Below are 24,730 nucleotides of genomic sequence, written 5' to 3'. Positions count from 1 at the left end.
GAAGGGCTATGAACAAGGAGTTTATAGTAAAGCAAATTTTTCCTGACTTTTCAAGATGAACAACATGTTTAATGTGCAGGGAATACATTCCTAACACTGTGGTTTCCCTAAGGTCAAGGGTTTCCCTAAGATGCAGTTACAGTAATCAGATATGACCTTTAAGAGTTTTAATTTCTTTTTTTCGCTGTAATTTGAGGAAAAACCATTTGAGAAAAACATTTTACTTTCCTTGCTTGAATCAGCACCTTTTGTTTAAGACAGGGCATCGTACTCATTAGACAGCATATTTAACAGGTTCATATGTGGTTCAATTCCCTTTCAGGCTAATGGCTGTGGGATTTTAATGCTCTAAAGGATTTACAGCACCAATTTACTGTGCTTCCTGGTTATGAAGATGGGAATGAAGCTGTGTGTGCAGATAATTCCAGATGCTCAGAACAGAAGGGAGCGATGGGGATGGGGAAATCTCAAAGTCTGGGAAGGTAAGAAGAGTATTTAGTGTTGTACTATTGTTTCACCTGTTCTACGGCCTGCACTCTCACTAAAATGTAGGCAGAGACATAGTACGAGCCAGTATTTGGCTCTCCACAGAAGTTCCTTGCAAACCTCAACCCTTTTGCACTGTCCATATTAATGCTTCAGGCAGTTGACCTGTAACAGTGAGGAAGCAGCTGCATCATTAGGAAATTTGTTCTGGAAAAAAGTTTAGAACATGATAGCAATAATCTTTGAATCAAATAAGTACTTAAGAGTAAATCCCCATGGAACTATCTCTTCCACTCTCTTATCGCCTTATGGCCATGCAGCAGGACTGCAGACACTGGAATCTAGAATCACTGACATGAGGCTGTGAGCTCATGCATTACTGTAAAAAAGAACGTAGTCTCACTGACTCAGTGAAACTAGTTTCTGCTTGTTTTACAAAGAAAGCAGGCTTGTATATATGTGCATGTATGCATATATCCAATATATATTGAGAACTGCAATATAAATTCAAAGAAAGAAGAGAAAAAAGGTTAATTTAAGGAAAAACATAGACTGAAATGGACTAAGATTTCAATTAATGAATATTTTTAATATATTGACAATCACATTTTTTTGTTATTGATAATTTTATTGTATTCATAATGTTGATTTTCAGTTTGAAATCATGTTACTATTCATGTCATGTGATCTGCTTTTCTTTCAACCTTGTCTTTTGAAGAAGGAACAGTGATAGTCAAAATGTGGCTTTAGCTTGAGAACCAAAACCTTTTTTATTCTTCATTTCACAAGAACAAAATACCTGAAGTCTATTTCACATAAGAATACTGACCTTAGCAGAAAAACTCATCTATAAGATGAAATGCACCTAAATATTCTTCATGAATACTCATTCATTTAATATCAAAAAGAAAAATAGGGCAAAATGTTCCACCCGAGCAGGGTATTTGAAAGTTAAGAGTTTAGCCAAGTTACAGAAATTACAGTTTTTGTCTGTAGATCAGACTAAAAGCTATACAGTATTTGCCAGCATGGTGAATTTCCTCAAGTCCATGTGGGAAAAAATTCTGCTTCCTATTGTTTGCTTACTTGGCAGTTGATACCCATTTCAGTGACAGCAAAAAATAATGGATAGATTTTGGGATTTGGTCTAGCTGCTGGCTTCAATTAGGAGGACATCACACATCATTCAATGTGTATGCTTTTTTCCTAGACTCTTACAGTGCAGGGATAGTATGAGTGGAACAAAAACCCACCTTTTTTTTACCTATCCCATATTTAGCTTCTCTGTGATGTTTATACACAGACCAGACATCTGGTTTGCATGTAGATTAGCTTTCAGAAGTGTCAGGTAATGATCAGATTATTGTTTTTTTATTTTGCACTGAGATAGTGCCTCTAGTTGAAAGACCCCAAAGAATTTAAAATACATCCATTATCTTTTTCTGTAGCTGGATTTTTCTGCTTGTAAGTTTATAGGAATAAAAAAAAAAATAATCAAGTTTTCCTCTGTATTTGTCCTTACTCATCCTGTGCAGGATTATATATCAGGCCTTTAATCCTGTTAGCCTATGTAAAAATAACAATGAAAACAGGAGTATTAACTTCATCTCATATATATATTTACTGTGCATCTTGGCTATCCAGTTAGGGTTCTGGCTTCATGGACCTGACTGTACAGTGGAAGTGTTTATGTCAGCCTACTCTTTGGTGTCTGGTTTGGTCTGCAGTACAGGTCTTCCAGAATCAATGCCAACCTCCAGCTAATCCATAGCCAGTGAATAAATGCCTCTTGAAACTGTATCTCCTGGCGCCTGGAATAAATAAAGCTTAGCTGTGAGTTACTGAGAACCAGACATCTTAATATTTTAAGCCCCTAAATTTGAAGCACTGATGCTTGAAAATATCATCTGTTATTGACTAGGATTAGTTAAGCTTTGATCACTTTCCTTTTTCTCTTAAAAACATGGAATATTGCATGTTTCTCTTCCAGATGGGTATGCAGGCATGGTAGCACTTACTTGCTGAAAGGCACGCAGAGCCGGTGGAAGGGCCTGAAGCACAACCCAGGTATTGAAACAGTGTGTTCTCCGAGCTTTAGGACTCCTTGTAGTACATTCAGAAACTGCATTTGAATTTAGCCATTGGCAAAAACGTTTGCAGATGTGGAAATTACATTTTAATTAGCTTGTATGACTACACAAGGTAGGTTTGTTGCAAGATTTACCATAATTACTAGCAGCAAAATTGATACAATACCATATGGGTATTTTTCTGTAATTATCATTATTATCTAATCAGCTTTTAAACACTGTCCTGGCTTCTGAATGGTCAGACATGACTTTTGGGGCTAGATTATTCTCTTGAAGTGAGACAAACGAATGGAAATATGCTGAGGATAGTCTTCCCTAGACCATTTTGATTAACAGCAGAGACTGTTCTCATTAGTGCTCTGAGCAATTGATACTTGAAACAAAAAAAAAAAGCTAAACCCAATGTTGCCCAGCTTATTTCATTGCTGCTGCTTCTTTTTTTTTTTTTTGTACTCAGTAAAATAGGAATGGCTGCTTCTTTCGGGGCGGCTTGGCTTCTCTTAACTGTGCTGCACAAAGCCCGTGGTGATGTGGATCTGAGCTACAAGGTGAGCTGAGAAATCAGCTGAGCCCCCATTGAAGGCCAGGGAGGAAAAGAATGCTGCAGAGGGAGCTCGATGCACAGCATGTCACCTTTCCACATATATCTCCTGGAGACGATTCAGGCCCATGAAATTACCTGACAGCTGCCTTTAAGGCTGTACTTCACACTCTCCACCTGTCAGCTTCCTCTGCACATAATATGCCTGTAAGAAGAAATGTACCATCTCCCCAGAAACCAAATTAATACACAGCTTCTTCTGCCTTTGATGTAAAGATGTCACTATTACTTCAGAAAGTGCTATTTTCTAAAATTGTTTCAAATGCATGTTAAATTTTTATTAAGGAAGGCACCCTTTCTAAATAAGAAATGTAAAAAAGAAAAATCCAATTTAGTTTCCCTGATATTTTCTTATGCTTAAAACTCCATCCCTTCTGAGTTCAATTTTATTTCTCATTCCTTAATGAAATAAATTCTGTCGAGTGAAACACCTTTAATAAAATCCTTGTATGGACCTCAGATTTTCTTTGCTTCATTGAGATCTGTTACATAACTTTCCTCAGAATCTTTGCAGATTTTGGATTAATATTAAAAGGGCACTATTGAGACAGCATCCCATACTAGCTGCTGTTCCATGTATATGCAATGTATCCTCATACACTTTTTATAAGCTATACTAGCTTAGCTTATAGAACAAGAGGCTGATTTTTTTTTTCACACCCTCAACATCTGTGCACCGTTGAACCTCTGCATTTTTTTTTGTAGGTTTAGTTTCTTGCTGTGTGCATGCCTGGGATATCAAGCAGAAATTCACATCTGGTTTGGGTTTTTTTTGGCAGTGTACTTGCCTGAGAAATCAAGTGGAAATACACATCTGAGATTTTTCAAACTGGTCTTAACATGTCTACAAGTGTTTCCAACAAAGAAAGCCAAACCAGTAATTAAAAGAATGCTACCATGTTACCCCCCCCCAAAAAAAAAAAAACCCAAAAAACACCAAAACCAACAAACCCAATAAACCAAACCAAACCCAAAACAAACAAGCCAAAACTTGAAAATCTTTACATGTATTCTTGAGGAAGTTGTTTTTTTTTTAATTCTTTTCATATGCCACACTTCTGTGTACTTTCATCCTTGCTGATGATGGTCATTAGTTTTCTCCATTCCTTTTCTCAAAAACAAAAACAAGAACTCCTTCACATGTGTCTTCTTGTAATTCTTATTTTTTATACAGACTATAAACATTGCTCTTCTGGAATCAGAAATATTTTTAGAAATATTTATGAATATAGAGTTTGTTGGGGTTTGTTTTGTTTTTCCTTTTTTTTTTTTTAATTGTAATTTAAATTCAAAAGTAAAAGATACATTTATCTTAATTATAAAGAGTAATTTTAGATGGTTGACTATATTTTTTTCAATCTATCTCATTTAATCCTCTCATGTGAAGAGTGAGAGACTACGAGCCTTATTTTAATAACCTTCATGATACGACTGGTGAGGAGCTGGATCTCCCAAAAGTAGGGTTTCACTATTTTGGTTTAAAAGGCATAAAGGATTCTGATGTGCCAGGGCTTAGTAACTTAAATAGAATTTTGCAAACAATAAAAGTCTTTTCAATGTGATGAATGAACTGAAAGAGAAATTAAAGTAGCACACTTATGTTCCAAAGCTGCAAAATATAACATACATACGGTTTATTTACGTACTGTGATCAATTCTATGCATTGTGAGAATGAGAAGCCAAGGAAGTTACTATGTGTAGTGTTTTGCAGATCTGGTACTACAGATGTACAGATACACTTTCAAGATGCTTGTTTATGGTTATAGATTTTCATTCAATTTAAAATTATTTTAATACTGCATTATTGCGGCTTTAATCAAGCTCAAGCACAGTAACTATTGCTTTTAATACAATTAATTATTATACAATTTAAATATATGCAATTAAGTGTCATTAAATGCCACTCTCCTAATGTGATATTTTCAGTGTTGCAACTCTTTCAATATGAGACAAAGGCATAAACAAAAAAGTCAATCACTTCCTGTAAGCAGATGGATATTGAATTGAGAAAGAAGAATATATAAGCATCTATTTAAATCTGGTACACATGACAGAACGCATTCCCTATTAAGCATATAGTGTGTATATCCTCAATAATTAATATTTTGAATTTATGTTTTACCACATGATAACAATAAGTAAATTGTGCTAAATACAGGCAATTAACAGATTATCTACTTGTAAAAGGACGATTTTACTAGACAACGTGTAAAGAACAAATCACTGTTGATAATAGGAAGTCATCCAGCTATGCAATTATTAGATCAGTTTTTATCTTTCGCTGAAATATAGATACATCATAGTTTTATGAGTGTATTGTGGAGGAGCTACCGCAATGCACTAGCCAGCGAGAACCACAAATACGCTATGACACCCCAGTACATTAATGTTATCTTTTAAAACATTTGAAACCAACTTGAAGGAAGTCAGTGCTACAGATCTTCCTGAGGGCCTAAATTGCAAACGCATACATTAGTTTAGTTTCAGTTATTCTCTTGACTGGCATACGTGGAAGAAAGCTTAATGTCTTTACACCATAGTATAGATAGCTTATAGGACAGACTTGGTCTAAGTCCTGCATGAAAATTCCGTAAGAAATTCCGTAAGAAATAAGAAGCTGAAGTGATTAAAGGGTAACAAGAACCTTTACTCTGTAAGATTACCATATAACTGCATAAAAAAATTAGTCACTGCTTTTGGGCAAATGGCCATACTGTTTGTGGCTATGTCATTGCTACAACATCCATGATTGGGTTCTTCATTCACTATCAGTGGCTTCTTGACCATGCTTCTCTCATTCAATCTCACTAGAGTAAAACTATGAAACACCACATCGTGTCTGTTTGGGATAAACAGATTATGCTCTTTCTCAATCGGACAGAGTCTTGGATGACATGGTCTAGTGTGAGGCATCCCTGACCATAGCAGAGGGGTTAGAACTAGATGATCTTAAAATCCTTTCCAGCCCTAAATATTCTATGATTCTATGACACTTATGACATGGTAGAGAAATAAATGTGAATCTCTGCTTTAGCACAATTCAGTCATAGAGATTTGATCAATACTAACATAAATATGAAATATTCTATTAAGTTAAAATAAATTCTGGTTCATGATCTCACATACTGAAAAGAAGGCTTTTTTCACAGCCCTGCAAAGAACTCCCCTTTTAAAATAAATTAAATTAAGGTCAAATTCTGTTTCAAATTCTGTTTCAAATTTGACAATCCATGTAAAACCTATGTATTAAGACAGCTTGCAATACCTGAAATAGATCCAAATGTCTTGAATTCATCTTTTAAAGAAAACATCCTTATAAAGCTATATTCTGTGGCTAATGCGATGTCAAATGCTTGCATCTATATTTCCTGTAAGCAAACCACAGAAAATGTATATTTTCCCAACACTATGTATTTTTCATGCCAATGAGTCATGCAATTGCTAAGCAAGAAATGCACATTTTTTCTTTGACTTCATAAAAATTAAATTGATGGGAAAGCATCACTACAGTATATTTTGGAAAATTTGAAAAATATACAGAGATTCATAATTTCAGAGAGAATACAAATTTAGAATAAAGATATCTCACATCTTCATGGACCTCCAATGTTTGCTGCATTTATCTAGCAGCTGCATAATACAGCTGTGTGTGTCAGTGTAGGCTAAGTAAAAACGGGGAGATCTGAGCAACAAGAGAAGAGACATGAAAATGGTATGGAAAATATGGGGGAAAAAGATATAGAGTGAAGTAGTACAAGGATCCTACATTCATTCTGAGGGCTATAGCAATATGATGACTCAAGGACCCTGTTGTTAAGAATGTTGAATACTTACCAGTCTCCAAAAATTGTGATCTGAGATTATTGGCGGAAAAGGACTTTGGAGAAGATCTTAATATAATAGTTGGTAACAAGATAAATATGAGGTTCCAAAATGTTAAGCTGTGAAAACAGACTCTCAAAATATATAAGAAATGGTGTCTATAGCAGATAGAGAAAGATGCATTTGTCATCACTCCTGATGTTAGCAAAACTTCATGTGGAAACAGTGTGTTCAGCTATGGGTACCCATTTGCAAGACAGCAAACTCCAATGGAAAATCATCTATTACAAACAGTTGAATGTAAATTTGGAGTTACAGGTATCAGAAAACTTTACATTGGAAATAAAATAAGAAAAACATGACTGTTTATATCAATGTACATATAACATGGGGTGACCTTTAAGTTTTATTTCTAAACAGTGCTTGATTTTTTAAAGTTTGTTTTTTTTTTAATTCTTTATTAACAAACTGGAAAGATACAAATCCAATAGTAAATGAGACAGGGAATCATATAAAGAAATAGTCTACAAATTTGCTTAACCAAACACATTGAAGAAAATGCAATTCCATTTCTGTCTGTCAGTAATGCTAGAAAAATATATTTAATTTTATATATGTATGTATATATATGAAACTTACCTCAAACTTTTCACTGAGAGTAACGTCAGTGCTCTCATCCTTCTTTACACACATTCTGTGATATATGGTGACTGTTAAAACCTTATTCTTGCAACTGGAGTGGTAATATGAGCTTTAAAACTATGAATACACTGAAGAGTCTGACATATCTAGGGATAAATGATGGGAGCACCTGGGGATGGAAGCTCAATGCAGACTTTTGACATTTTGGGTCTTAGTCTCCATAATTTAATTTTCCATCTTCAGACGATGATAACAAATCTGCATGACTTCATGAGGCACATGAATAAGAAAATTATTTATCTGTAATATGATAATGACTCTCCCAGTCAGGTACGTAAGAAAATGTTTAATTTTAATTTTTATTCAGTGCAAGGCTTAGAGGTTCAGCTGTAAATAAGGCAAGAATTTAATTAAGAGGATAAAAGAGGACATTGATTATTTGTGACCCATGAGGAAAGCAGCATCTGTTCTATGTATTGATTGAGGAAAGGGTCTAATGTTAAAAAAAACCAACAAACCACAAAAATGGTCAGTTGTGTAATTAAATACTGCATCATCATACTTGTACACAAAGGCAAAATTTTGTGGGTTTTTTAATTACTATTTTTCAAATAAAATTTTTCTTTCAACTTAAATATTCATTGCCATAATTTTAAGGAAAAAAAAATGCAAGATTATATTTGTCAAGAGATAGACTCCTACATTTTTTACATTTTACTCTAACATAGCAGAAATGTTTCACTTACGGTCCTCCAAAGCCTGAGAAAGGCAAAAGCTAGAGACAGGTAGAATTTTTGAAGAAGTTCAGACCATGAGTCATTTGCTCCTCCCTTCCTTTAAATCAGTAATTAAATATAAACTCTCACACAAAGTCATGAGACACACTGGTTTGTAACTCAGCCTGAACATGCTGAGAAGCTGGAAAGAGGCTTTAGTAGGGTCATGTTTTGGGAAACGGGGTGGTTATGGAGGTGGCTTTCAGCTATGCTGTATGTTCTTTAAAGACCAAGCCCTGACAGCTGACACTCACAGAGCACTATAGTGTCTCTTATTTCATGACTCCATATGCAGCGGAAGATGGCAATTGAAAGTAAAAGTCACATTAACATTATATGAGGTAGCTGTGAAAGAACATGAGTCGAGACCGATTCTGTATTCTACCCATGGTGTGGAACTCAGCAGGTTTCCTGTGCTCATGATAAGCTTTAGTGGCAGGAATCCAAAGAAGATCCTTCAAGCTTGTGATGCTGAGCATTACAAAGTCTGAGCTATGGCACTCAGCTCTGCCAATAAAGTACACAGCAGTGACTGACATCCAAAGAAACCTAGATGCAAAACACAAAGGAGTTAGGCATCAATTAAATTAGAATTTAGTACTTCCACGACAGGGAGTTTATTCTGGAAGCTGTGGGTGCCAAAGATGTCACAGACATAAGCAAATGATGTAGCACTTCTCTGAAAGATACTCTACTGCTTCACCGCAGCTAAATGGCAATTGGATTACAGATCCTCAAGGAATTTCATACACATACTAACCACTGGTGAAAAATTCACAATTCCTTTATTTTATTATCAGAGCCACATTTAGGAAAAAAATCTGTAATTTTAAAACCAGAAACAACTAACACAGTATTTTCCAGTCTTTTCCCTGAGGAATTTAAACACAAAAAGACTCAACAACACTCCTTGTTTGAAAATAAGCATGCATTGCCCTGCAGACACCTTGACCACAGTTTAATTTTTGTTGTTTCCTGTATATTATATATATATTATATATATATATGATATGATATGATATGATATATTATATTATATTATATTATATTATATTATATTTATTATATTCCCAGCACGTTGGACCTGGGAACCTTTGTAATGTGTCTGGTCTTGGTCCAAATATACTTATTGATATCCTGTTCAGATCTCAAACATTGTTTTAAATCATATTCCTGGGGAAATTTTTGTTGTTTCTCTCACCTTGACTTTCACTTCACAACTTCATATTGAAGGTGATGCTACATTTGTTAAAATATTACTGCAGTAGAAAAGGCGATTTATTATGACCCTTGGCTTCTACCTGCTCACCCTCACAAGCCTGGCATAAAAGGGAGCTGCTGAGGTGGGCAGGACAGACCATACACAAATCTAGTTCACCTGCTGCTTATATGTAGCAAAGTCATGTGAATTCCTGTACCAGAAGAAGGTTATGATAGAAATTGGCTATCAAAATCAGAAATAGCAATTTTGACCTTTTTTTCAAGGGAACTGAAGAGTCAACTGGGGGTGCTGCTGTAGGTATGAAATTACTTACAATAAAGCAAGTAATAATAAGGCAGGAAAGGCAAATAGGATTAAGTTAAAAAGTATGAATGGTATAAATTACTAACAAGATACAGAACAAAAAATGGTTAGGCATCATACTCGGACTGTTTAACTTGGCAGTCATAACATTGATGCTCAAGAGATCTGTAAACAATTCAGACCACCTGCTCTTGAGATTTTTCTAAACATTAGCTCCTACATAGCCAAGAGAGAAGTAGTCGAGGTAATCCACTTAGACAGTGAAAACATTATTTCATGATATTAAGCTTATAAAACAGAGGGAAAAAGGTACATACCCCCTCACACCACTCCCACTTCCTCTGTCCCCTTCCTCTCCAAAATCATGATCTGGGAGGAAGGAAAAGTAAATGTCGCCTTGGTTATGGAATTGTCCAGAGTCATTTTAGTTGCACGTGATTTTTTTTTGGCAGGAAATTTTTTAGTAGGGCTACAGAGAAAGGGTTAAAACAAATGAATTAATTTCTTCTAGTAATGTTATATTTGTAGCTTCAAGTCTAGTTGGTTGGATGAATTACAATAGAAGAAAACAGAAAAAGAAAATCTGTCTCAACTGAGCTGCACTTGCTGATTCCAGGCCAACAACCAGATAAATAGGAAAATTTTAGAACAGAAGGAAATAAATAAATCACGGACATATTTCTTGTCTTCAGAACATTTCTTTTCTTTTTATTTGAAAAAACCTCAAGTGTTTTCTTGAGTGCTTTCTTGAGCACATTTCTCTTGAGACAGTTTAATGAACTTGTTGCAGAGGTGCCTTTCATTGTATAACAATGGCTTCAAACAGCTCTCCCACCAAGTTGTTACTGGAATTTCAGAAAAGTGAAGAAGCAGCAGAGCCAGCTTCATTTATAGACAAGGAAGTAATACATCTTGCACTTCCTTCTGTGCCTTGTTGATATGCAGAATTTATTGGCTTATTCTACCCCCTTTTCAATTTCTCCACTGCAAAATTAAACTCCAAGAAGAAACCCAACTTAGCTTAGTAACACAGGACATTATGATTTTGATTAAGATGCCAGACAGAAGATGAAAATAAGAAAGATATTCTTACCTTACTGAGGTTTAGACACAAATATGATTTCAATTTATTTAAATCAGAATAACTCACCTAGCTTGCTCAGGAATTTTTGCTTAAAGCATTAGTCACTGATCTGCTTCTTTTCTTACTTGTATATACCCCTGAAAATCTGTTCTAAAATCTTGATGCAGACTTATTTATTACTGATGATCTTTCACAACTGCAGAGGATGTGTAACGCCTTTTGACTACAGCAGTAGTGACTAGCAATGAAAGATATCATCACAGAATAATCTTGACAATCACCAGCTTCTTATCTGGCAAACAGGCTAAATCTAATGACTGTCCTGTGATCTGTGATCATGTAGCACCACATGAGCCACTCTCAAGAAAATTGACTCTATTCCAGACAAAACCAGCACACCTTTGTGCAGGCAGAACTGAGCATCTTATCTAAACTTTCCACAAAGATTGAGATAGTTCTGAATGTAGGACCTTCAGAAACCCTATCAGAGAAAACTCAGGATCTTAGGAAATTTCTGGGTGGTATATATCTAAACTCTGCTAGGAGCAGTGGTACCACCTGATGTGTCAGGCTTTCAATAAGTCTTATCCTAATAAGAGACACTTCTGCATTTCTGCAGAGGCTTTCAAAATACTGTTCCTTTCAAAAATCTTTTCCTTGCTCCTGAAACTACACCTCTCATTTAGATGCTTGAACCTATTAAAGGATTATTTTCTTGAGTGGGGATTACAAGGTCAGCTTCTACCATCTGTCTCACATCTATCCTCCACAAAACTATTTGTATTTGAAACTGTTGTATTTGTCCTTGTAAATTACCTGGTCCACAGTCATGCCTTACCAGAAATCTAATGTGTCTAAAATGTCCGGAGATGCTGGTATAGGCAATATCAGCGTTTCTAAATTTTATTGAGTGAACAGTATCTGCTATTGAAAATGTTCTACCTGTAAAGTATTTATCCATCTTAGGAAGCAATCCACATGCTGGGTGGCTGCCTCAGGTAACTGATGAAAACAATATTGTATTTCCAGCGTAAGCTTTTTATTTCTTTGCAGCACAAGCATCTTTATTATGTCTGCCAGCTGATGCAGTGAGATCTAATGCGTTATTTTTTTTAGCAGTAAAAACAAAGATTCAGAAGCTACTTAGTCTATGAATGACATGGTGAATGCATCATTTTCTAAAAGCTATTTATTCATATGTTTTAGCTATTCTCTAGATACAGAAATCTCTGTTGTGTAATACATAGTGAACAGCCTTCTAGGAGTCCTATATATTAGAAGGCTGTGCGGTGAAAGAACTGGGGAAGGGATTTTGTTTGCAGCTTCCCATTTTTATACATAGATCAATCCACTACATTAAAACATTTAAAAATTATATATAAAAGTTTGCACTGCTATATTTTAACGTAAAATTACTAACTGAGGTTACATAGATGTAAAAACAGAAGCATAGAAGGCTCTCTTGAATTACAAAGAAGCTCTGCTTCACAGGGTATTTCAGTGGGACATGACCAGATAAATATAATAAGTTTGAGAACTTTTAAAACATGGCTTTTTATTGGCAGGTTTTGCAGAAGCAAGACATCCAGATGGCACTAGAAAAAGCACAATGATGAATCAAGCCTTTAGAATGCAATATTCATCACATTATCAGATATAGCAAGTTTTGCCAGCACCTGGTAATCAACAAATTATTCTTTCAGTAGAGCCATTAAATGGACTAAATAGAAACTGTGGGATACCTGTGAACAAGGTCTTCAGCTGAGAAGAACGTCTGGTTTTCTTTTCTTCCAAGATTTATAAATCACAGCACGCAAACCCACCAGAATATACATTTTGAAAGGAAATGCTTAAAAATATTATTTAATACAATAATTAACTGAAGAGAAAATAAATTTTTCAGGGGAAAAAAGCACCTATTACAAGAAAGTGCTTCAGGTGAATATCTCTGAGCACACAAATGAGAAGTGTCCTGTTCTCACTTGCTTATATTTATGTTCCTTGTAAAAGAAAGTTTATTTGCCTTTCCTTATTAATATTCTATTGTAATTTATATAAGAACAATAATTCCTAAGAGTTTCTATAAAATGCAAAACAGTAAAGAAGCTTTGGTATGGATATGGAAATGTTTTGTACAGTTTTCAACTCTTATGTCACATAAAATATTTTAATTTCATACTTCGTTTTTTTACCACTGTCATTTTGCTTCAAAAAATAACTGAATATTATTTAGACCTCTTTTTATGGAATGTTATTTAAAATATTGTGGAAGGTCTCCAGAAACAAACAAAAAAAATGATTAAAAATAATAGCATATTTCATCACATTGTTCAGTTTATTGTAATTTCAAAGTACATAGAATAATTCCTGTGGACAAAACTACCGGATGTTGTAGATTCTCTCAGTGTCTCATAACTGGATGTGAATTTCAGCTCCCAGAACTTTATTAAGATATCAAATTTCCATTACAGAAAAATAAATGATACTGTTGTATCTCAGTTTGTAGACACAGTGCAGACAGCAATCTGCTCTCCACTATATGAGTCCACCCAGAGTCCCAGAGAAGTGTTGTCAGAAAAATTGTCATTTCATTGTCTGCCCAACTTAAATGATTACCAGCACCCCCACAAAAAATCCCAGCTAGGCAATTCCAAGAAGTTAATGATGTGATTGCGCTTTCTCTTTTAGTGTCCTTCCAGCCAACTTGGGGAAATGGAACAAGCATATTCTTTTACTAATGCATTTTCCCACTTTAAATTTATTTATTTGAAGAAGACACCTTTTTTTTCTTATTAAACATATTTAATGAATACTTCTGAACTATTTTGTTCAATTTATGTCCATCTATCCTTCCCTCTTTCTTATCCACAGCTTTCATAGTGGAGAGAAGACTACACTTGTCAAATGTTTAGCTGCTAAGCGGTTTAAGGTGTAAACTGTGGGACATGAATGCACTGGAATCTAAAAACTGAAAGAGGATAAATTTGGCCCAGAAATAGAACAAGAATAATTTGAATTGACATTGTACTGTGGCTCTTGATTTTAGCTTTTTATTCTGGTTAGAGAATACAGTAAAAAGAATACTTGATTGCACAGGTGTGCTATTCCAGACCTCACTGTTAATCTAAGGTTTTCTTAATTTCTTTTTTTAAATTAATATAATTGTTTTGAGGACTGTTTTGTTTTCTATAGCATAAATATCCAATCCCTTTATATGTTATCAGCTATTAGGTTTCTATTTCCCTTCTATTTCAACTAACCATGCTGTAACTGAAATCAATTGAATAATTCACATACTGAAATTTCATCCTATCTATTAGCTGTTTTAATTTAAGACAGGAACCCTTTATAGACAATTGATTTATTTTACCTTTGATCAAAATGAATCAACCTCTAAATGTCAAATCTCTCAACTGATTATTAAAGAAATTTAGATTTAAAACAAAGGAAAAATATCTAAACTTCTGAGGTCTCACACAGGATGGATTGTTGTCGTGGGTTCAGCAGTAGCAGTCATGTTTCTCCTTCTTGGTAGCTGGTGCAGTGCTGTGTTTTGACTTTTGGCTTGGGAACAGAGCTGATAACAAGGATGTTTTGGTTTGGCCAAGGACTTTGTGAGCCTCATGCTCTGCCAGGGAGGAGGGGAAGCCGGGAGGAGGCAGACAGGACACCTGACCCAAACTCACCAAAGAGGTATTCCATACCACAGCACGTCATGCCCAGGATATAACTGGGACTTAGCCAGAAGGGCTGGGAGACTGTGGGGCTGGAGGAGGTATGGGTCGGAGCTTGGTCGGGCTTGGGGCTTGAGTTATTGGTCAGCTGGTGGTGAGGTGTTGTATTCTCTTCCCTTGATATTTCCTTTATCATTATTATCATTGGTGGTAGCAGTAGTGATTTGTGTTATTCCTTAGTTACTAAACTGTTCTTATCTCAACCTGTGGGAGTTGCATTCTTTTCGATTCTCCTCTCCCTCCCTCCAGGAGTAGGGGGAGGGCAAGAAGGGGGGGAAGTGAGTGAACAAGCTGTCTGACTGGTTTTAAACCACGACAGTTGTATCACACCATAAAGGTTTAGGATAGAGGTTGAGCGAAAAGAAAACAAAGAAAATTAAAAATTAGCAATATATTAGGAAAGAAAAGTACTCAGATACTGTCTAACAATATCATCATAAGGAGCCTTCATATGTCTTACTTCAGTTATTTAATTCAGCTTTATAAATTCAGCTCAAGGTAGCAAATCAGAAACATAATAAATCTGTGTGCTTTCAAGTACACTGTTATGATTAGACCATTAGGCACACAGAATTTTTCTTCTTGACAGGAGAATCATACAGGATTATTTTAAATAGTCTTGAAGAAATATTTCTCTTTACAAAAGAGTAAGAAAAGCAATAGTGGGTATAGATAACATAAAGAGGAATTTAGAATTCCAGCTAGTTGCTTCTAGGTCTCTGCTGGTAATTGCAATAGCAAAAAAAAATAGACAATAAATAATTTATTCTGAATCAGATACAGTTACAAAAATTTTGCTGTTGCTGTGGTTTAATCCCAGCTGGCAACAAAAACTACATTGTAGCCACCTTTTCTTGCCCCAGGTGGGATGGGGAGGGAGGAAAGTGGGAAAAAGGCAAAACCATGGGTTAATTTCAGTGTAATAATTGTAAAAAATAAAAATATTATTATTATGATGATCATTATTATGATTATTGAAAAAGAAAGAGAGAGAAGAATAAAACCCCCAAAATACGAGTGAGGTACAATGCAATTGCTCATCACCCACTGACTGATACCCAGACCAACCCAAGCAGCAATCAACCCCTTCCAGGTAACTCTCCCCAGTTTATATATTGGGCATGACTTGATGTGGTATGGAATACACCTTTGGCTAGTTTGGATCAGACAGACACCTACTTCAAGTGGGCTATGTAACACATGCCAAAATAATAAATTATTTGAATTTAGGTAGCTGCTCAGGAAATCTGCGCAGGGTACTAATTCTCAAAATGTTAGCTAATAATTTTCAAGGTTAAGAACTCATCACTACCTTCATATTGTGCTACTGCTCAACTGGAAGAAACTTACCTCCCTCTGCAGCATCAGGTGCTAACTGTTGCTAGATGGATATTTGGACTGCTAAGGCATTGGTTTGTTCTGCTTTAGCCACCTAGATGTTTAGGTACCATTGGTTAAGGTACACGACTGGTCTAATCAGGAAAACAGTTTAAGAAAAGGATTGTTGCATTTCTAACTGAAATGAACTTATTGTAAAAAGACAGTTCAGATAAACATGCTGTTTCCTACTAGTTACCCTAATCTGGGAAGTGAGAATGGCCTGGTGTATTATTTAATGAGAGCAGGTACAGTAACAAACAATACAGCAGCACATTTAATTGGTTTCTGTGAATCATTAAAATCACCATACACCACCTGGTGTTCATTTCAATCAAGTCTGAAAATCCTCCACCTACTTCGCCATTTTATTTATGCAGTCCACTGAGTCTTAAATTTTAGAAGATCAGTCACTGAGGTATTGATTTAAAAGAGGTATAAAAATGAATCCGAATGAACACATCTGACTTGTTCATAATGCATGGTCAGTTTTGGGAAAGAGAAATTGTGAAATAACGTGGTGTTGGAGAAACAGTTGGACTGTGACTTGAATAAAACAGATTATGCTAGCAAAAAATCAATAATAGAGCAGAGTATTCCATTTCATGCCTTTTGCAATAGACCGATGCAGAAAGGTAGTGTGGATGATACAGTCCCATCAACATTCTATTTTCTAATCTGAGCAAGAAAATAAAAATTCATGCAAGCTCCGAAAGAAAATGGTATGTTTATATATGGAGCTGCAATAGTTATCTATCCTCAAAACCAAGTTCCATTTGGAATTGTACACTGCTGCCCACTACATTTGATGAAGATGTATTTTCACAGCAGGAAGACTGTACAAGTAGTAAAATAGTTGCCAGAATTAATTCCTTACACATAATAAAATATGACCTGCTCACGAGCAAGCTACATTTCTTTATTAAACTGGGAAAAAGTCTGATTTTTCTTTATTATATTTTCTCTCTCTTTCTTTACTGCCACCCCTCCGCTTTAAAATTTTGTACCAAGAGAAGCTTTGGGCAAGATTTTATGCAGAAAGCAAGAGATAAGTTGGAAACGAGTCAATAAAACCTGATCGTAACCACTTAGAACACATGATTCATTCCTTCACTAAATAGAGCTTCATTCATTCCATCTCCACAAGTGTGGTGAAATGATCCTGTGTGTTCTGGCTGGAGAGTACAGAACTCTGTCTGGGGACAGGTGAGCTGTCAATAGAGAGTTTGTGGGTTAGGGTTAAAGGGAGAACAGCTACGGGGAACATTATTGCTGGGATCTGTTACAGACTGCCTGACCAAGAGGAATCTGTGGATGAAGCACTCTACAGACAGATAGGAACAGCCTCACGCTCGCAGTCCCTTGTTCTCATGGGGGACTTCAACCACCCTGACATTTGTGGGAAGGACGGTACGGCCCGGCACAAGCAATCCAGGAGGTTCCTCGATTGTGTGGAAGACAACTTCCTTCTGCAAGTAATAGAGGAGCCAATAAGGAGAGGTGCCATGCTTGACCTCGTGCTCACCAACAGGGAAGAGCTGGTAGGAAATGTGACGCTCCAGAGCAGCCTTGGATGCAGTGATCATGAAATGGTAGAATTTGAGATCCTCAGGACAGTGAAAAGGGCATGCAGTAAGCTCACTGCCCTGGACTTCAAAAGAGCAGACTTTGGCCTCTTCAGGAAACTGCTTAGTAATGTTCCATGGGATATAGCCCTAGAGGGCAGAGGGGCCCAAGACTGTTGGTTGATATTCAAGGATCACCTGCTGCAAGCTCAGGAGTGTTGCATCCCAACTAGAAGGAAGTGCAGCAGGAGGGCCAGGAGACCTCCTTGGATGGATAAGGAGCTGCTGAGGAAAATTCGAAGGAAAAAAGAGGCTTATAAAATGTGGAAGGACAGGCGGCCTGGAAAGAATGCAGGGGTGCTGTCCGGGAAGCCAGGGACCAGGTTAGGAAAGCTAAGGCCCAGTTAGAGTTAATCTTGGCAAGGGATGTGAAAGATAACAGGAAGGGATTCTACAAGTACATAGCAAATAAAAAACAGACTAGGGAGAATGTAGGCCCCCTCTGGAAGATCTCGGGAGAACTGGCTACCCTGGATTTGGAGAAGGCTGAGGTTCTGAATGACTTCTTTGCTCAGTCTTCATTGGCAAATGCTCTGACCAAACCACCCAAGTAGAAGGAAACAGATGCAGGGACTGTGAGAATGAAGACCTTTGGTCCAGTGTAGGAGAACTTCTGGTTCAAGGCCATCTTAAGAACCTGAACATGCACAAGTCCATGGGACCTGATGAAACCCATCCATGGGTCCTGAAGGAGCTGGCGAATGAAGTTGCTAAGACACTGTCCATCATATTTGAAAAATCATGGCAATCAGGTGAAGTTCCCAGTGACTGAAAAAAGGGAAATATAGCCCCCATTTTCAAGAAGGGGAAAATGGATGACCCGGGGAATTACAGACCAGTCATTCTCACCTCTGTGCCTGACAAAATCTTGGAGCAGATCCTCCTGGAAGGCATGCTGAGGCACATGCAAAACAACAAGGTGCTTGGTGACAAGCAAGCATGGCTTCACTAAAAGGAAATCCTGCCTGACCAATTTGGTGGCCTTCTATGATGGGGCTACAGAAGTGATGGACAGGGGTAGAGCAGTTGATGTCATCTATCTGGACTCGTGTAAACCATTCGACACTGTCCCACGACATCCTTGTCTCTAAATTGGAGAGACATCAATTTGATGGATGGACCACTCGGTGGATAAAGAACTGTCTGGATGGAGGCACGCAAAGAGTTGTGGTCAATGGCTCAATGTCCAGCTGGAGGCCAGTAATGAGTGGTGTCCCTCAGGGATCTGTGCTGGGACCAGACTTGTTCAACATCTTCATCGCTGACATGGACAGTGAGATTGAATGCACCCTCAGCGAGTTTGCCGATGACACCAAGCTGTGTGGTTCGGTTGAGACACTGGAGGGAAGGAATGCCATCCAGAGGGACCTCAACACGCTTGTGAGGTGGGCTGATGCCAACCTCATGAAGTTTAACCATGCCAAGTGTAGTGTCGTACACCTGGGTGGGAGCAATCCCAGGTACAGCTACAGGTTGGGCAGAGAAGAGATTCAGAGCAGCCCTGCAGAGAAGGACTTGGAGGTGTTCATCGATGAGAAATTTAACACGAGCCTTCTTCAATGTGCGTGTGCAGCCCAGAAAGCCAACCATATCCTGGGCTGCATCAAAAGGAGTGTGACCAGCAGGTCGAAGGAGGTGATCCTGCCCCTCTGCTCTGCTCTCATGAGACCTCACCTGGAGTACTGTGTGCAGTTCTTGTGTCTTCAACATAAAAGAGACATGGAACTGTTGGAACAAGTCCAGAGAAGGGTCATGAGGATGATCAGGGGACTGAAGCACCTCCTGTATGAAGATAGGCTGAGAAATTTCGGGCTGTTCAGCTTGGAGAAGAGAAGGTTGTGTGGAGAACACCTAGCAGCCTTCCTGTATCTGAAGGGAGCCTATAGAGATGCTGAAAAGAGACTTTTCGTTAGGGACTGTAGTGATAGAACAAGTGGTAATGGGTTAAAACTTAAACAGGGGAAGTTTAGATTGGGTATAAGGAAGAAGTTTGTCGCCCAGTGTGGGGCTCGAGGGGTTGAGATAACGACAGATCTGACCGCATTAATAGTCACTCGTCATAATGCTGGTTTATTGGCTCTCAGAGTTGTTGCTCTTGATCTCACAGTTTCAGCATGTCGTACCTTACTTACAGCTGGTATTTGCTGTTTTAGTGTTTATCAGCTGTGGGTCTTGGGCTAAGGTTCTTGTTTCACTGTACTTTATGGTAATGACTTGTAATACAATAGAACCATTGATCATGAAACTGATCTGGCTTGCGTTCCCAGTGTGGTCACCACCTCTATACTTTGGGAGGTATATAATAGAAGTGTTTAGCAATTGCACATCTTTTTTCCCCTCCTTGGGTGGTCAACCTGTGAAGGAGACATTCCCTTACCTTCCCAGCCCCCCCCACCAGAACGTTTACAGCATCATTTGAGAGTTCTGAAGGTTTTGAATGGCTTTTTAATGATGTTAAGACTTGTTTGCTGATTGTGATGGGGATCACCATGTTGGCATGCATATAGAGTGTATTTTGCCCACGACCATTTTGTCTGATTTCAGAAGTTAAGTCAGGTGTGGGTCTTGTCTGGGGTTAAACGATGATACAGGAGGACCAAGAGATTTTTCCTAAGTCTGGACAGTCATGAGTTGCAGGGTGTGTGGGATAGTATGGGCAAGTATCTAGGTCAGTGGGCCCCTCCAGTACTTTGGAATTTCACTACCGAACAACTGCAAAATCCAGAAGAATTAGTAAAAGAAATGAGGTGTGTGGTCGTTCTGGCCATACCAGAGACAGACAAATCATGGCAACGTGCTGGGGCTTGGCCTATGCTTACAGGGCCTTGTTCAACACTATCCAGCACCTTCAAAAGGAAAAGAATGTTGGCGGATCTGAGGGCAAAGCAACAGTCAGCACAGCTACTCCAGCTCCAAGCACAGCAGCTTCACCTACCCCAGTGACAAGTACAGTCGCTACTCAAACTTTGGCCTCAATGAACAGAGCAGCTACCCCAGCGGCAAGCACAGCAGCTGCTCAAACTTCAACTGCAACAGACAGCGCGGTTACCCCAGCTCCAAGCACAGCAGCTACACCCCCCCCAGCAACAAGAACAGTTGCTACTCAAACCACAGTGATAATTACTGCAGCCAAACCAGAGGACCACTTCGTACCAATATCGGTTGCCCCTGTAAGCAAGAGAACAAGCAAAAAAAGAGGCAAGAAGGGTGAAGCGAGATGAAGAAACAATGCATTCACCACCCGGTCTAGCATCTGATCAGGAGTCATCATCACATGATGAAGAAGAAGAGATGACTTCTCGATCTTGGACCTCAACCGAGCTACGGAATATGGGAAAAGATTTTACCCGTCAACCAGGGGAGCACATCATCACCTGGTTTCTCCGATGCTAGGACAATGGGGCCGATGGTCACAAACTAGAAGGTACAGAAGCCAAGCAGCTGGGATCACTTGCTAGAGAAGAGGGAATTGACAAAGCAATTGCAAGAGAGAAAAAGTCCCTCAGCCTTTGGAGGCGGCTCTTGGCAGCTGTGAAAGAAAGGTTTCCATAGAAGGACAATGCTATGAGTCGTTCGGCCAAGTGGACTACTATAGACAAAGGCATCCAGTCTCTGAGGGAATCAGCCATTGTAGAGATGATCTATCACATCAAGCTGAATAACGGGGATACACCTATAGATCCAGATGAAGTTGAATGTACATGACCCATGTGGCGAAAATTTATACGGAATGCACTGTCATCATATGCCCATTCATTGGCAACAGTAACCTGGAATGACATAGTACCACTAACAGTGGATGAAATGATTCATAAACTCCGAGAGTTCAAAAACAATCTCACCCCTTCCATCATCTCAACTGTGGAAATGCTGTCCCAGGATCTCAGACAATTGAGGGATGATCTGTTTGTTTTATCCAGCTTCTCATGTGTACCAACACATGTCTCAGCTATTAACAAAAGGTGTCCTATTGTTTGAGAGAGGAGATACAGGAGGTATACACCACGGGCCACCCTATAGTTTTACCTGCGGGATCACGGAGAAGACATGACAAAGTGGGATGAAAAACCTACTTCAGCTTTGGAGGAATGGGTGAGTGAATTGAAGAGGGGAGCAAGGGCCAGGACTGATCATCCCATGAGAGCTATGGCTTCAGTCTCTGGTGAGCAGTTTCCCAAATGGAGTGGAAGAGCTGATTTTACTCCTGCTCCTGTGATAATGAAGAATAATCCCTTTCAACATGACTTAATTGTCCAATGTTGTGATGAGTATTAGAGGGGCCCTGCCTCCAGCCAGGTGGAGGTAGGGGACAATCGGATTTACTGGACTGTGTGGGTCAGATGGCCTGGCACATCAGTCCCACAGAAGTATAAGGCTCTAGTAGATACCGGTGCACAGTGTACCCTGATGCCATCAAGCTGTCAAGGGGTGGAACCCATCTATATTTCTGGAGTAACAAGAGGATCCCAAGAGTTGACTGTGCTGGAGGCTGAAATCAGCCTGACTGGGAGGGAATGGCAAAAGCACCCTATTGTGACTGGTCCAGAGGCTCCATGCATCCTCAGAATAGACTACTTCAGGAGAGGGTACTTCAAAGACCCAAAAGGGTACCAATGGGCTTTTGGTATTGCTGCTTTGGAGACTGAGGAAATTGAGCAGCTGTCCACCTTACCTGGTCTCTCAGAGGATCCTTCTGTTGTGGGGTTGCTGAAAGTCGAAGAACAAGTGCCAATTGCGACCACAACAGTGCACCGGCGGCAATATCGCACCAACCGAGACTCCCTGATTCCCATCCATCAGCTGATCCGTAGACTGGAGAGTCAGGGAGTGATCAGCAGGACCCACTTGCCCTTTAATAGCCCCATATGGCCAGTGCAAAAGTCTAACGGAGAGTGGAGACTAACAGTAGACTATTGTGGCCTGAATGAAGTCACACCCCCATTGAGTGCTGCCGTACCGGACATGCTAGAACTTCAGTATGAACTAGAGTCAAAGGCAGCCAAGTGGTATGCCACGATTGATATTGCCAATGCATTTTTCTCCATTCCTTTGGCAGCAGAGTGCAGGCCACAGTTTGCTTTTACTTGGAGGGGTGTCCAGTTCACTTAGAACCGACTACCCCAGGGGTGGAAACACAGCCCTGCCATTTGCCATGGACTGATCCAGACTGCACTGGAACAGGGACAAGCTCCGGAACACCTGCAATACATTGATGACATTGTTGTGTGGGGCGATACAGCTGAAGTCTTTGAGAAAGGGAGGAAAACAATCCAAATCCTGCTGAAATCCGGTTTTGCCATAAAACGGAGTAAGGTCAAGGGACCTGCACAGGAGATTCAATTTTTGGGAATAAAATGGCAAGATGGACTTAGACAGATCCCCACAGATGTGATCAACAAGATAACAGCAATGTCTCCACCAACTAATAAGAAAGAAACGCAAGCTTTCTTGGGTGCAGTGGGGTTCTGGAGAATGCACATCCCAAATTACAGTTCGATTGTTAAGCCCTCTCTATCATGTGACCCGGAAGGACATGGGGTGTTCTGGGTTGGACTCATTTTTTTGGCAGGTGGTATCGTATTCTCTTTCCTTGTTATTTTCTCTTATCGTTGGTGGTGGTAGCGTTGGTGATTTGTATTGTACATCGGTTGCTGGACTGTTCTTGTCTCAACCCATGGGAGTTGCATTCTTTCAATTCAGCTCCCCATCTCTCTGGGAGTGGGGAAGGGTGGGGGAAAAGGAAAGAAAGAGGGAGGAAAAGAGGGGGGGAGTGAGTGAAAGAGCTGGCTGGCTGGGTTTAAACCACAATAAAGTCGTTTACTGTAAGGGTGGTAAGGCACTGGAGTGGGTTGCCCAAGGAAGTTGTGAATGCTCCACCCCTGGTGGTGTTCAAGGCCAGGTTGGACAGAGTCATGGTGTCAGGTGTCATGGTTTATTGGGAGGTGTCCCTGCCCATGGCAGGGGGATTGGAATTATATGATTTTAAGGTCCTTTCCAACCCTAACTATTCTATGATTATATGATTCTAAAAAGAGGAAAAAGGTTTGGTTGTGATTTAAATTTGTGACTGCTTTTAAAATGACTGTATATGAGGTAAATAAAAATGTTCATATGTGACTAAAAGCACATGTGCTATTAGTGATATTAATTTATTATTTAATGCATAAAAATCTGAATAAAGAGGCCAGCATCTCCATGTGTGGATTGTTTGGGGCTTTTTTTGAACAAGTTTTCTTACATGGCCTAGCATATTGCAGAGAAATTCGTAATCACATATTGCTAACAGATATGTACCAAATCCTTTAAGAAGTGTTCAACAGTTAGCTTTTTAAATGGAAGAGCTGGCTTATTTGTGTGTTTTTCTTTTTTGTTTTTTAATTTTGTTAAATTGACAATAATATCTATAAAATTTGTCAGATAAAAAGTATTTTTGATCTTGAGCAAAGGAGTGAAACAATCTCCTGCAATTGTCTGGACTCCAGGGTTTTCCTTAAAATGGAGTGTGGGCATATGGGAAACCTTTACGGCAAAAATGAATCTGAGACAAGCTTGCAGGATCTCGGCTAAAACATGATTTAGAGACTAAGTGAGGAATGAGAAAAATATACAAAGATATTTCAAGAAGAAAAATTAAAAAATTTCTGGGGTTTGCTGTTTTGGGTTGTTTTGGTTTTTTTTCTGTTTGTTTTGTTTGCTTTTTTGTTTTTGTTTGTTTGTTTGGTTGGTTTTTTATGGGTGTGTGTGTGCATGTGTGTCCATTTTTCCATCAAGCAATAGGAAACAAAGGAAAAATTCTCAATTAGCAGAAGTAATGGGTGGGATTGGAGAGCTTGGCGCACAATCTAATTTTTTTCTGATTCAAAGGCAGCAACATCTGCAGAATATCTTTGGTATCAGAGACATTTCCTCTCAGAGACTCATAATCTTGTCCATGAAAGGAAAAGTCCTCAAATGACATAAAACTCCA

At 38.6% G+C, this 24,730-nt stretch overlaps 1 protein-coding gene across 1 annotated transcript; it reads left to right on the top strand.

The window, feature by feature from the left end:
- The first annotated feature begins 394 nt into the window (after positions 1-394).
- LOC130602657 (uncharacterized) lies at positions 395-23,170 on the top strand. Its single transcript, XM_057415752.1, has 3 exons — positions 395-482; positions 19,814-19,932; positions 22,312-23,170. The coding sequence occupies exons 1-3, from the start codon at positions 395-397 to the stop codon at positions 22,870-22,872; spliced, it is 768 nt and encodes a 255-aa protein (XP_057271735.1). The 3' UTR covers positions 22,873-23,170.
- Positions 23,171-24,730: the final 1,560 nt, after the last annotated feature.

Source organism: Pezoporus wallicus, unplaced genomic scaffold, assembly GCF_028554395.1.
Source record: "Pezoporus wallicus isolate ANWC-B61680 ecotype Strahan unplaced genomic scaffold, APGP_CSIRO_Pwel_v1 contig_6966, whole genome shotgun sequence".
Classification (NCBI taxonomy): domain Eukaryota; kingdom Metazoa; phylum Chordata; class Aves; order Psittaciformes; family Psittacidae; genus Pezoporus; species Pezoporus wallicus.
Note: the sequence above shows the minus strand (reverse complement) of the source record. Positions and strands in the feature narration are given on the sequence as shown.

What these genes read in the sequence shown, in the direction of transcription:
- LOC130602657 (XM_057415752.1), top strand. Translation starts at nt 395, where the DNA reads ATGGGAATGAAGCTGTGTGTGCAGATAATTCCAGATGCTCAGAACAGA. An exon ending in AAATCTCAAAGTCTGGGAAG is followed by an intron (nt 483 to 19,813) that starts GTAAGAAGAGTA and finishes CCGCATTAATAG; the next exon opens with TCACTCGTCATAATGCTGGT. An exon ending in TTAGTGTTTATCAGCTGTGG is followed by an intron (nt 19,933 to 22,311) that starts GTCTTGGGCTAA and finishes ACTGGTCCAGAG; the next exon opens with GCTCCATGCATCCTCAGAAT.